Raw genomic sequence first — 15354 nt, forward strand, 5'->3', positions numbered from 1 at the left:
TATATATATATATATATATATATATATATATATATATATATTATATATATATATATATATATATATATATATATATATATATATATATATATATATATATATATATATATATATATATATATATATATATATATATATATATATATATATATATATATATATATATATATATATATATATATATATATATATATATATATATATATATATATATATATATATATATATATATATATATATATATATATATATATATATATATATATATATATATATATATATATATATATATATATATATATATATATATATATATATATATATATATGAACGGTGATAAAATCATGTCTGATACCACTTACTTGCACTGTGATTCATGTCACATTTGGGGAAGAAATGGAATTCATTGTAAAGAACACATCTGGAAAGTGATTTCCCAACAGCGAATCCATTTTGCCTTTCTCCTATAGAAAGGTTATGCAATCATTCTGAACATCGTCAACTTAATCCCGGCAATTTTTTTGACTTATATAGGTTTTCTGTATTTTAACAGGGTCGTAGTTAGGGGGATAGAGTGAGGCCCTCCCCCCACATCACTCACCACCCTTCCTAAACCACCCTGCCCTCATCAAGTACCCCTCTACGTGAATAAAATTTTCTAATTCCTCTAGAATAAATTTTCCTAGTGGGTATGAAAAACCAGTGCGAAATTTGGTTTGAAATGATTTTGAGTTGAGAAACTAATTTAAAATTTCCTAACAAGTTGAAAATTTTTGGTGGGGTCCAAATCCCCGAACCCTCCTCCTGGATTCGCCGCTGGTTCCAAGTGTTTCAGCGTCCATTTATACCGACTCAAGTTCGTAGCTGTTGATTCATTGTACGTATGTGTAAATCGCACTGAATATTCAATAGACATTTCAACCATTATATTAAACATAACCAGCCATGGAATCGTAGTTTGGATAAATGGGAAAGGCCCAATTGCACCACTAGGTGGATTAAAACTGGTTTTAACATGTTAAGATATGTCTAAGGAACAACGTCTGTTGTTTTGTGAGAGGGTAAATTTTTTTAAACCTCAGAGCAAGTAAAATTACTATGGAAACATAGCAAAAATCATTTTTATTGTTTACGTCATAGAAATTTATAAAAACACGGCTCCATTTAGCTAACGCAGTGAACCGAATCAAATAAAAGAATTATATAATATAAAAATAAATTTTTTATAGAAAACCGAGCAAAAAATAAGCACTTTATCGCCAGTGACTGTCACGTTTAACAAAACTCAGGTATTATACTACATATAGGTCAGAATAGGGTTAGTTGTTTAAATGACAAGTTTTTAAAGTATACGACAATTGAATATCTATAACAAGTTCGTACACTGTACGCTTAGTATAAATACCAAACATCTCACTCAAGTGTGCTAGGAAAAACATTTCAGTTTGCTGATAACAATATACCCAAGAAGACAGTTTTAGTTTTTGTACCTTTTTAAAGTAATAGTATTTATATTTCATGTTTATGCAGGGAATGCATTCCGTACTCAAAACACTGTTAATCCGGGAAACTCTGATATTTTGGAACAATCGAACAGTAAGCAAGGGAAACGTGGTAAAGTAAACAAGCCAAAAGTGGTAAAACAGCGGTGTTCTACTGAGTTGTGCGTATACTCACGAATTGTATACATTCGTATATTACTAACCTTGCTGATATGCAGAAACGTACATAGTAGTGGTAGGACTAATTGTTGTGATTTTATCCTTACTTTCCATCGAATGTCAATCGATAGCAACAGCATTTTAGTCGCTTTTGAAAACGACGTGACGATACAGCGAACAACCATCAGTACTCAATCAGGGAATGCGACTGAAATGTTGAAAATGGTTGAACATATAAATCAATAAAGTCTGGATTATAGTTTCGATGTCTTGCTTTCAGTATGCGACAGTCTTTCGTTCTATTTTTGTTCGTTGCGGAATAAAATGAGATAGATGATTCACGAATCACGGAGAAAAGAGAATAAAAAAGAGTCAATCAATTATAGTCGACCGTGGGAATTGCGGAAAAAAAGTTTTAGAGCAAATTATTTTTATTCAAAAAACAAAACAGTTGCCGATTGAGTTAGCATGATGCCATCAAACTGGAAATAGTTGCAGGACGCCAGATCCACAAAGATAGAAGTTGAACCATTTCTGCGTATCTACAAATCCCTGGCTAATATTTAGTGCAAATTTCGACATTCTCTACGTTCGAACATTTTATGGATATTTTTCTACTCATTTCTATTTAGCGTCTACCATAGCTTTTAAACGTGTAGTTTAACCGTTATGTGTACGACGCGGTACTCGGGTACCTTTTTCAGAATATATTGGCTTAAATGGCACGTTCCCCGTATGTAGTCGGGGATTTGTGCATAGCTGGAAAATGAAACTTTGTGACATCTTAGAACTTCACTAAATCAAGCTTTTGTGTTAATAATATTGTTGAAATAGTAAGAGGGGAAGTGAGGAGGGGCTCCTGAATATTTTTACAACATAACAGGCCAACGTGGGTACCCGGGTACCCACAAAACTGAAATATCAATAAATAAGGTAATCTCCAACCGATTTTAATACGTTTTGGTGTTGTGGATTCGGGAACTCATCCACTTTTAGACTTGGTAAAAATGAATCGGATTACTTCATTTGGTTCCCGGGAATCCGGATTTCCGGAAGCATGTTCCAGTGCTGGGATACTATTTGTGAATTTCAATGGAATACTAGCAATATGGGTATCAAAATTCTTGGAATTGCATCAGTAGGCTATATCTCGTGGTTTTGGATTTGGTGATTTGACCCCGGAACGGACATTCCGGAGCAGGTTCCCGTGGGGCCGTGAGTGGCCGTTCCATTCCAATTCCATTTTTTAAACTGCCATAGGGTCCCGTAACAACACATAACAGACTTTCGAGAAAATTTGAAGAGTTTTGATACTCATATTGTTAGGACATTATTAAAATTTACAAATCATGCCCTAGTACTAGAACATTACTGCGGAAATACGGATTACCAAGAACCAGATTTATTCATCCGGTTCAATTGTACAGAATCGAAAAGTCGACGAGTTCCTGAATCCAAAACATCTAAAAGTGTCCAAATCGGTTAAAGGAAGCCATAGTTATGAGCAATTCAATTTGTGGGTACCCGGGTACCCTCGTTGGCCTGTTAAAGGTGTTTTTTTTGTTGGACACATAACTGTTAAAACACATTGCATTTTCTAGCACCGTCAAGAATTGTCCTATTCGGTTAGCTCATAAATACTTTGAGCTCTAGAATATCCATTCTTGTTACGAGAATAAATTGTAACTTGATAAATGATAAAAATCAAATTCAACATCAATGACTCGTCGATGTACTATAGCGTTTTTTGTGACAAAGAAAATGTTTTTAGGATTTTTAGTTTCTATTGCCTTAAATTTGAAATCGTTTTTATTAAGACCTTTCCTAAATTTCATTTAGTTTCTAGTGGCTATCAAAAATCATAAAAATTAAAAGATTCATTCAATAATCTTTTTAAAGCCCCTCCCGAAACAAAGCCCTGGCTACGGGCTTGTTCGCAGCACCCCTTTATTATGTCCGATTGAACTTTGCATATGAGCTTTTTTTCAGGAGCTGAATGTTGTCTGCCCTTTTTGAAAAATCACCGATCACTTTTCCCTATAGGGGAATTGTGGGAAAAACCGACACTGTGGGTAAAACCGACACCCCACAACTTTTGCTAGAAATCAAATTTTTATTCATTTCATAATGATACAATATTATTAGTACAATTATTTAGAGCATTTGAAGAAAAATTGGATTTACGTTAGTGCGCCGAATGTCATAAAAATTAACAAAACATTCGACAGCAGCGTTCATACTCGTCTGGATGTAAAATTTCGTTGGTAGATTTTAAGGTTTTAACCGAACGAAAGCTTTTCAAATCACCCCATTTTTCAGTACCTATTATTATCGGCCTGTCCTATGATCAACTAGGTGCATTGAAGACGAGTTTGAAAAATTCAATATTTTTAATCGCTTTTATAAAAAAATGTGCGCTGTTGGGGTAAAACCGACACCCTATGGTTAGGGTAAAACCGACACCCTGTTAAGATGGTTGTGTATAGTTGCGATTCATTTCAAAATACTGGGGATCTTTGTGACACTTCAATTAGCCTATTAGAACACTATAGTATTAGCAGAAATACACAGAAATACTTTTATTGTGTTTATTTCTTGTAAGTCTCTTTAAAAATCAAAAATTGGAATTTTTGCTTATCTGATTCTAACGAAGCTTTTGCTATTTCTGCAAAAAGGTCATCAAACCGAACTTCTAGTGTTCTCTTGGTTTGTCATAGACGAATTTTATCACAATGAGACAATGATATTATGTATACCCCAATAGATCGTTGATGATCAGAGTCCGAAAAATCAAATCTGAAAAAGATAGTTTTACTAAGAAGTGTGGGTGTGTCACTTATAAGTGAATGTATCCAATTAGCAGAACGTAGAACGCTTGAAAATCTTCTCTTATGAAATAAAATGACACTGGAGATAGCAATGATGTGCGCAAGGATTATTTGGAAATACTCATATCAATAAATAATGCAATAGCATAAAATACTCTTATTTATAGTACTACGCTTTCGAACTTTCTTCCCCTCACTACATGATGAAGCAATAAAAAGCACATATTTGCATCATACATACTCACACTTTATTAATCACGCATATATCTCATTTTTAATAAAGATAATGATTTTAATAAAGTGGAGAGAAAATAAATTAAAGGGGGTGTCGATCTTACCCCTATGGGGTGTCGGTTTTACCCGCAGTGCTTACAAAAAGTCACTTTGTTTTCCAAGTTTTACAACCAATATTTTTTAATGAAATTAATTTTTTGAAGCGCTGAAAAAATTAAGTCTTGTTAAGAATTTTCTGAAGAAGAATTCTGCATAAAAATTATAATTTTATTGGTTTTGTGGCAACTTAGAAAAAGTGTTAAGCTTAAGGTGTCGGTTTTAACCATAATTCCCCTACATTGCATTGACACCCTGATGTACACATAGGAGTAAGAAATTTTTTGTTGTATTTTAATAACTTCAGAAAACAGTTTTTGAAAGACCTATGCACGCGAAGCTAATAGATTAAAAAAAGCTCTATACAGCTCAAAGCAGTTTTACACTTTACGAACTCCACGAAGTTTAAGTTCAACATCAACTATAAGCCCTTCGAATCTCAGTGAAGTCAATCGTAAACAGAAAAATTCTACAGGTTTCATCGACGTCCTTCGAACACGAGAAAAGTTCTGTAAATTTCAAGAGCGCTATTAAACTACAATAATATTTAGAGATGACATATACTCTTTTCAAGGATTTGTAGTGAAATTTCATATTATTTCTATGAACTGCGTGAAGATCTTCAACATTTTTCAATGATTTTTTTTGACAGTCAGGATGCCGTACAGATTTCAAGCAATTTTTAAGAACGGCAGAGTTTCTCCGCTCTTCTGGTACAATGTACTTTTCCTAGGATAGTTTTATCACATCACAATGAAATATAATCTACTAAATATGAATTCCAGGGGAATGCTATTAACATCGACAGAATTTCAACAATCTTCGGTGAAATTATATGAAACTCAGTATAATTTAACGAATTTCAGATACATTCTACGAACGTCAGCGGTATCCCAAAACACGAAAAAAACTTACAAAAGTCAAAGAAGTGTCAAAAAGCTTCATAGAAGTATGCAAAAATCAAACTTCAAAGAAGTTATTAATTGTGAAATCATTTTTCAAACAATGCGATACATCATCTTTTGACAATCTTTTCTATCGATGTGAGACTTTGATAGTATGTTGTCATCATTTATGTCAATTATCATTATGGAAATTGCATTTCGACCTCTTTTTATCGGAATCCTACTCCAACTTAGTGGTAGTATAAAGCTAGCACCGAATTGACAATAGCTCCAAAGACGAAGACACAATTTGTGTGCCTGATCAAACACTTAGTTAGGCGTTATGTCCCTAAGTTGGTGTCAGTTTCTGTGTCCTGCTTTAGATGCATCGTTCAACTTGGCCTCAAGTTGGGGCTAGTTACTGAAGAATTCGATACACAATTGATTTTAAGATTATGAAGGTTGAATCTAAAATAATGAAGTTAGGATTTGATCGTGTAAAGTATGCCTGCTAACTTGTCATAAAAGAAAACACTAATGAATGCTTTCTCTTGCTCAGATTGCTTTAGTTTTTGGTTGACCACCTAGAACCACTTTAGTGTAGCTTTCGCAACTTTTTCAAGACAAATCGACCCTGAAACTAAAGCATGATTTATTCTCCTAACCCACTGACGGATTTCACCGTATCTTCATTCTCACCGTTTCGGCCATTTCTGTATATTTTCCATTGGACACGTTCCCAAATTATTACAGTTATTTTCTTATTTCTGTTTAATTAGACAGTCATAGTTCACATCTCTTCTTATACATCCATTCCAAAACGTATATATGTTTTATGTCTGAATGAAAAATTGATTGCTACATTAATTTGGTATTTGAACTGTTCACTATTGAAAAGTCTGTGTTATTGTAAAATCTAGGGGTAGGTAATGTCCGGATCATAACCGGGGTGTTGACGTAGGATTACTTCAAAAAATCCCGACTAAAACATGCTACATTTACTGGTAATTCGCCAAATTTAATTTTCGAATAATTGAACTAATCAGTATTCCTTAACTTTTATCAGCAGAAATTTACCGAAAACTCTAATCTTTTATTGGCAGCTATATATTTTATGCGGAGAAGTCGGTAGTAAAATTAATCAACGGGATACTATTCAAATCCCCAGAAAATTTTCACTGAACCCGATGAATCAAACTGAATGTGTAAATTTAACCATTTGAAAGAGATACAAGAAGAATTTTAATAATATGATACTCTAACGAATAATCCTACGTGAACAGCGCGGTTATGTCCCGGACATTACCCACCCTTAGTTTTATGATAAAAACTATGTTTTCTCTCCTAAGGAGAAAATTGTTTAAAATCACATTTTCGCGTTAAAATCACGAAACCTATACTGCCGTTATAAGCATATTTGTCCCATGTTCTATGGGATTCCCTATATACATGGGACAGTTATGCGTAGAACGGCAGTATAACTGAAGTAGTAATGGAATTTGCGTTTTGACTTCGTCTCATCAGAATCCTGCAATAACTTAGTGCCAGGACTTGTAGCTGGCATTAATCCGGCACTAACTTAGTGTCGGATTCTGATCAGACGAAGTCGAAACGCAAATTCAGTAACTAATTCAATGCGAAACCTTTATTACGAAGGATTTCGAAATGTCACGGTATCTAATGAAGAGTTTAAATGATAAAATTATAGGAAGTTGTGATTACGATTTGCCCATCACTGCGATATTTGGTCGGGAAAGAGAGCTCCAGTTTGGAGCCATATCTGATGTCTGAATTACTGTAAAGGACGGAATTCGACCAAATCATGTTTGCTCAAATGACATTCAATCTTTAAGTTTCACGGTAGTTCTTGTCATAGTTCACAACCATCACCCGCAGTTGCAATGTCGTGGTATTGCATTTGAAAGTAACAAAAAATACGATGAATGATGTAGATCCGTATCGGATACTCACTGCTCAGTGATCGTTTTAGCACACCCGGACGTTTGCTGCCTCATCTCGGAATCAAGATTTCAATCTAGTGAACCACACTGATCGATTCAACCTTATTGTCTTAAATAAAAAAAGCGAAGGACCACCGTGAAAGAATCGGTTTATACTAAGTCCGTGTTTTTTTCCAAAATCCTTCACACAAACTTAACCCCCAAAGCGCAACATAATCGCAAATGGTAAGACAACCGCACCTTGCTGGACTTGAAGTGGCTATTTCCAAACTCAGCACCGGACAGTCTGCAGCGGTGTGCTAGTCGAAACCGGTTCAACGCGCCTCGTATTTTGCTATAGAATCGAACAAGGATAACCACTTCATTGGGTTTTAGTTTTGAGCTATCTTATCGAATCGAGAATGAAACTTCAAAACTGTACCATGATACCCATCATCATCTATTGACTAAGTTGTTCCAAACGGTTCGATAGTACTTAACCTTGAATTTGACGTTTGTCTTCAACAGCTACTGCGTTTCTTGATAATACTAATTTTATTCATGCCGCTGCTAGGAGGAATCTCGCACCTTACCATTAACCAAGCAGAGATAAACGATCTCGTCGCTGCGATCGGTTAACCTTCAACATTTGATGAGGTGATGAAGCCCTTGGCGCACATGCTAGCTATGGACCGTTTATTCTTACTCAGTGATACCAAATGCATGGCTATATGGTTCAGCGTTAAAAATTTTTTCGATTTGCCATATTTGTTTTATAACTTGATAAGTATGGCAGAATAGATCACACACAATAGATTTTGACAGAATTGAAACGAACCACTGGAGAATTCTACTATGCTAGTAGCTGACAATGAGCTTTTTAATAAGCCAGGTCATTAACTACCCAGCATGTTATTATGAATGTATTAGTGTTTGCACATGCACTTAGACACACTATAACTGGAGCCCATACTAATGTTTCTCATCCGCACCGTACGAACTGAAATGCGAGTACATTTGCTCGTTTTCTCTGACACTGACTCTTGCTTCGGTTTTACCTTGACAGTGATTTTTTAACCACATGTAAGTCGATATCTGAAAAGAAAAACTCATACGCACATAACAAAACCAGTTAGCAAAGGCAAAAGGTCTCACAGCTGATAAATGTTTGGTCATGATTTGATACCGGTTTGAATGATGTCGATTTATCACATGATCGTTCTGGACGAAATACTTGACCGTAGGACCTCGAGCACCAACGTTTGCTAGTTAGTTTGATTTCCTGGTTTAACCACATAGGGTAGACGAGCCCTTATTCATCTCATTAGTCAGGATATCACACTATTTCGTTGATAACTCGACTTAGAGTTAGTGGATTGCGCTTAAATAGGTATCATCATCTTTGCTTCGTTCCTAAGAAGCAGTACAGTTTAAAAAAAATTCCTGGGAAATGTAAAATACTCGCGTTTGAGCGAAGCGAAAAGTCGAGCACAACGTACCCTTATTCATCCTACCATTTGAGCTAATGCGTTGAATAGAGATAGCAGATACTGCTCTAACTAATGTGTTCAAATGGGTGAGATGAATAGAGGTGCTAAGATGAATTAGGGAGCAGTTACCCTATTTACTCAAGCGTTGCGACAGCCGCCCGCCGAAGTAATGCTTCTATCGAATGGAAACTCGTTACTATTATTTATTCGACCACAAGGAACCCCAAAATTCGGCGGTAACTAAAATTTATTCAACCATTTGTTTATAAATGGCCAACATATCATACGTAATGCACGATTAAATAGGCGAGCAAATATCGTACAAATTCATTGAACTTAGGGTCGTTTCAGATGGCAATGAATACCAACAGCTTCAATGTGAAATGCTCGTCATTGTAGGTTAGTCGTTTCTACTTCTCAACAAGTCTACCGGTACATGTCGGTACCGGCAGATCGCAATAAATACGTAGGGTGAGTAGTGTCAGATCATCATCAGCTTGGAGCGAATGTAAATAAATTTCGCTCATCAGCATCAGATGGCCATGCAAAAAGTTTTCCCTTTTTTTTCGCGCACGCGCGAAAACACACACCAGCAAACACCCGGTAACTTCAATGCCGGGCCGTTAGAAGACATCACACCGCTTTCCGATGCCGACGTCGTCGTTGGTTGATCGTGCCGGCAAAACAATTATTTTTCAATTCAAACGTCGGCGGCGTCGACAAGTAGTCTTTTGTATGCATATCAGAACTTGTTATTGATTTCAAACCCAACGCCGTGTGGTGACAGAAGGTAACTTGTAGCTGTTCACATCATCGCACTACAACAAATCAAGGGTTGGGACTTCAATTGCAGTTCATTATGTAATAACTATTGTTGCTTGACACCCGCTCCCATATAGTATGAATGGATAGGTGGTATGATGGGCACACCGCTTGAGGAAACTAGGCATCATGTAAAATTTCAGAGTACTACGATGAAACCAGACAAATCAATAAGGCGGGAGTTTGGGTCAAACGTTAATTTTGTTCTTTACCAGGCGAAACGCACAATAAGAGAACTGGAGTGCGTATGAGTTTTGAAAAAAAATACGTATGGGTTTACAAGTAAGTTGGACTCGTCGACAGTTAAGCTACTTGACTGAATTAACTAGTAATTAATTCTAGAGAAAATATTATATCGGTCACTGCAAGATGACGTCATATGAGTAGAAATGCTCGAAAAAAATAACAGTTCAGCGAGCTTGTTTACATGGTAATAGCATTCGATCCAGGTTCCTTGTACTGGGTGGAATCAGATTTTTTTTAAGTCCATGTAAACAAGCTCTCTGAACTGTCAGAAAAATGAAGTTATACATTTTCATGCAATGTTCTAAGTAGCATTGAGAGCCTCTCTTTGTTTACTTCCTCTTTCGATTATTACAACGTCACTATCAAACTTTTCATTAGTTTTTCAGAACATATCGAAAGCCGACGGTTCTAACTATTTTTTTTTTAAATTTTGGATTATATAGGTTTTAACCTTAGGGTCATTCGCCTCTTTTCGGGTTAGAAAAATCTCTTTAGAAGAATTTGTAACCCTATGTGCGGGGTTGGGAATCGAACCCAGTTGAGCTGCGTACAAGGCAATCGATTTACCAAGTACACTATGCCCGCCCTTCGGTTTTTACTATATTATGCAAAGAGTTAATCGTTTACTACTCGATGAAACGACCGAGTAATGAACAGAAGAAAAAGTAACCAAGGAGAATCTCTCATTGTTACTTACGACCTAATCAAAAGTTTCTCCAGAATTATTGGCATTTTTTTTTACCTGGTGCTGCTACACCCGTGAAGTGCAAAAAAGAAATAGCCTGATCACACCTAAGTTTGAATGCATGTAGTGCACTGTCAAAAACGAAAATGCAATTGATTTCAAAATGCACATTTTTTGTGAATGATTAAAGCATGTCGAATGAATGTTGAAAGCAAGCGCGGTAGCTCATATAGTACAAGACATTTGGTTCCTAAGCCAATAATGGAAAAACAAGAGTTTATTTTCGCTCCCTCATTAACAAACCAGAGTTTCTGTACTTGCTTCCTGAGACATCATCTTCAGTACCGGTTTCTTGAGGCTCTCACATAAGTTGTGTGACTGTTTGGATTTATTGTCTAACTGGTGCCAATTTTGTGTGATTGTTTTTCTTCAAACTGGGCCCAAGATAGTGCTAGTTACTGATGAGATGAATTCGATACATAAAGGGTGTCCCACATCGAATTGCATCACGGAAAAATGATGTAGAAAATTATCTAGTAGACCGATCCATTTCAAACTTTCAGACAATGAAATATAACCAGAGTTAAAAATATTCAATTTCATTTAATGAAAATTGATCATATTCAGCCGCATTCATTTTCAATTTTCAATATTCAGCTGAAAACGTCAAACGAACAACCCGCCCATTCATCCATGCATAATTTCATTCAGCTTCAATTATTACACGAAGCGACCGTGCAGCAACGAATCAAACGCATCAACCCGATCAGAATGAAATAACAAGATTATAACAGAACACAATTTTTGTAACATATTGTGTTATAAATTTGGTCTCGTTAGTAGTTAAAATAACAGATTTTATAACAAGTAACAACGTGAGATAAATTTTTGAAATATTTCTGTTATGTGTTTCTGATCGGGAAAGTAGGCCCTGGCACAATGTAAGCGATGATGATTGTTGTTTCATATGCTTTATCGGCATTTGAAAACATTTTTCTAGATAATTAGTGTAATGAATATATTGTACGATATTCAACTGAATGAATAAGATGGATAGTTGAATGAATATTTTTTCTATTCACCGCGAGTCGCAACAGGTCCATTTTCAGCCGTCAAAAAAGAGCTTCGATTATTTTTAACTCTGAACATAACCCATTAGTAAGCTTTTGACATATTTATTCCATTCGACTTTAATACCATAACCGTACGCTGGCACCTCCTTACACTTAACTATACTCATTAGGTTCTATATAATATTTGGCTGCACCTTCTTCTGTACGGAAACCAACTTTTTCTTCATGTCTTCCTCAGATTTGACCTCATTGGAATGCCTCCGTAGTGCCTGCTTTATAATTGCCCAGTATTTATTGATGGGCCTTGGTTCCGGTGCGCTGGGAGGGGGGGGGGGGGGGGGGGGGTTGTCCTTGGGTACGAAAGTGACGATGCTAGATCCGGCCAAAAGATCGTAGGGCCCTCGTGTTGCTTCAACAACGCTTCTGTAGATACTTCTTGAGATGGTTCTCCTCGTTTACAGTCCCGGTAGTCATGAACGCCGCACGCCGTTTGTCACATGAGCAATTCGCTTGCCATCATGTATTTATTGGCAAACTTTGAAAGTTTCCCCTTCTTTACTTCCTCCAGAACATCAAACTTGTGCTGAACAGTGAAAAACACCTTGATGTATGTCTCATTATCCATGATGAGAAAATGAGGCTTCGGTTGCAATCTGGGTGTGCAGGTTTTCAGGCCCGGGAGTTTCCCACAGTATTTTACCGTTCATCATAATTTGGAGCCTTCTGTAATTTTACGTATGCAGTTCCTACCGGTCCTTGGCTCTCTGAACAAAAGATTTGGACAGATTCAATTTTTTGGCCACATCCCTGACCAAGGCATTGGGATTCCACTTAAACGCTTTCACTTCACGCTTGTGATCTTGATCACTAATAGAACATCAATTCTTACCGCATTTCTCCTTCCGTTCGATGCTCAAAGTTTGACAGTAACGTTTAATCACACGACTAACCGTTGACTACACGATTCCGAGTTGGCCCGATGAGAGAGTTGAGGATTTTCCAGGTGCTTGATCAAAATCAATTCGCGACGTTGCTTTTCGGGTGACACCACGATTTCCAATTTTCGAAAAACTGACAACGATAAAAATACAGTGTAAACAATACACTCTAAACTACTTCTACCCAAATTTTCAAGAGATAATACCCAATGGGCTATGTTTTACAACGTTGATGCAATTTGATTTGGGACACTCTTTTAAATATTATTGATCGTTTTGAAGAATTCTCCCAAAGGATTGAATTGAATTATGATTGAATTGTTGGTGTTGGTGATACATTCGTAGAACAATCTATCCTAAAATTGAAACAGCACTCGAAATCCCGAAAAGTTATTTATAGTTGTTTTTCGGAAAAGTTATGTTCCATATTATGGGCTATAGGTGGGAGTGGGTCTATGGTAATACTATTGTATTGGTACAAAAATGTATCTGGAACTTACAGAAGATCCCAATATTCGGTTCGGCTTTGCCTGAAATCAAATTGCGGGTTTTCTTTCTAAAGTTTTTGCTTCATTCATAGATGTATTATAAAATTAGTGCCCCAACTAATTAGTACAAATAATGTAATTCCGCTCAAAGCAATTTTCTTCCGGTTTCTCTCGAAATTTTTAAAAGGGGTCTCTATATTAAAAGGTAATTCGAGGTCACGACAAAATAATATGAAAAACTTTGATCAGATTCGCCAAAAGTTACTAGGTAATGAGGTAATGGTTGCATTCTTTAAAAAAAAACCATGGTTCTTGTGAACTCAGTTGACTACAGCTGTATTAAATGCGCAGGAATCCGTACACTTAGAGCACATATTCAACTTTAACCAATTTCCGTCTACGAGTGGTTTAGAGGTTGTGAATGGCTGTAACTGAAGTTGTTGTGCTCCGATGTTGATGAAATTTTGAGATTTTCTTTTAAAATATGCACGTAGCAAAGTCCAAACCAAGCCTCGTCATGGAACCATATATCGTTTGTTGCAGCTGAATGTCATTTGGAAATAATTTGGTTAAAAAAAGAGCTCTAATCGCTGTATTCTACGGCGAATACGTCTTCGAAAAAGTTACAAATTTTATCGATCAAGTAATTAACCCATCTGAAGCCTCGAGCAACAAGCAGTGGCCAGAATCCAGATCCGTATGCTTTTCGACCAGATGCAGATAAAACGCGATGGATGCATTCACGATGAAACCTATGCGATAGCCGATTTCAAACAAATTCCGTGACTTTCACGGATTAGATCACGAAAAAATATAATTTGGCAATAATTCCTGTGGCAAGAAAATCAGCATTTTCGTGACAGATAACACTACGAATTCGGAAGTAAAGAAAGTTACTCAATAAACGGATATTACCCTTCATTAAGCCACATGTCGTTAGGTTTTGGACAGACTTAGCCAGCTGCCATTACAGCAAGTATGTACTACAATGATATGCCAATGTTTCCAAGAATGAGTAAAAATATATCGTGGGGTAATTTGTGTAGATAGGAAACAGTAGATTCGTTATCGATAAGATCATAGCCTTGCTGAACGAAACAATAAACATCGAGAGAAAATCGAATTCCATCCGTCCGACGATCCTGCACAACCGGAAAGTCACAAAATCGAGGGAAATGTAGCGAAATCCTTCCATGGCTTGCGTCGAGAGACGGTGCAACCGAACAAACTGCCAAAAGGTACATCCAGTACATGGTCGGTCATTAACTAACTAAGGAGATAGTTCAATACCTTCCTTAATAGGGTCATCGACCTAATGATTATATAGGCAACAGTCTAGCTATTGATTGCATAGCAGGTTTGAATTTATTTGTGTTGAAATACACATAGAAGACCACTATTATACTCAATACGGATCATCATTTGATGCCCTGATCTACACTGTCTCAATAATTTTAATCGAATAAGATTGCTTGCACTGCACGAACGCAACCTGATCCGGGCTCATTCGTCCTGTTGAAGTGCGAAAGAAGCAGGGGGAAATATCTTCAATAACAGTTAATTTCCGTCTTGAAGCGGTCAATCATCCGCCTGGATTTAAATATCATCTTGAGAAGCATCATCGTCCACATCTACACCATTCACTCGTTATCCAACGGAATTCGAAATTACGGCTTTGTTAAGCAAATTAAATCAGCATTGATGGTGCTGTCGTCTCTGATCTGTTGGATCGTGATGGAGGCAAAGAAGATGATCACACTAGAAATTGCGATCGCGTTTGCTTGTGAGGGATTCCATGAGAAAGTGGTTGACCATAAAATATGACCTTCGCCGATTCGAACAACACTTTGCAGTTGTGTTCGGGTTAATATGAATAAACTGTATAGTTTAATCATCAGACCCTATAGTTGAATAAAATATTCATTGTTTTCTTGTAGCTTATAAATCGCTCCCAATACCGCCTTGATGT

At 36.4% G+C, this 15354-nt stretch overlaps 1 protein-coding gene across 1 annotated transcript in view; it reads right to left on the bottom strand.

Moving 5' to 3' along the window:
- LOC131695792 (uncharacterized) overlaps positions 1-7718 on the bottom strand; it is a 17654-nt gene extending 9936 nt beyond the window's left edge. The window contains exon 1 of the mRNA XM_058984318.1: positions 7675-7718. Coding sequence (XP_058840301.1) covers positions 7675-7718 — 44 coding nt within the window. The remainder of the gene's footprint in view (positions 1-7674) is intronic.
- Between the last annotated feature and the right edge of the window lie 7636 nt (positions 7719-15354).

This window comes from Topomyia yanbarensis, chromosome 1 (assembly GCF_030247195.1).
Source record: "Topomyia yanbarensis strain Yona2022 chromosome 1, ASM3024719v1, whole genome shotgun sequence".
Lineage (NCBI taxonomy): Eukaryota > Metazoa > Arthropoda > Insecta > Diptera > Culicidae > Topomyia > Topomyia yanbarensis.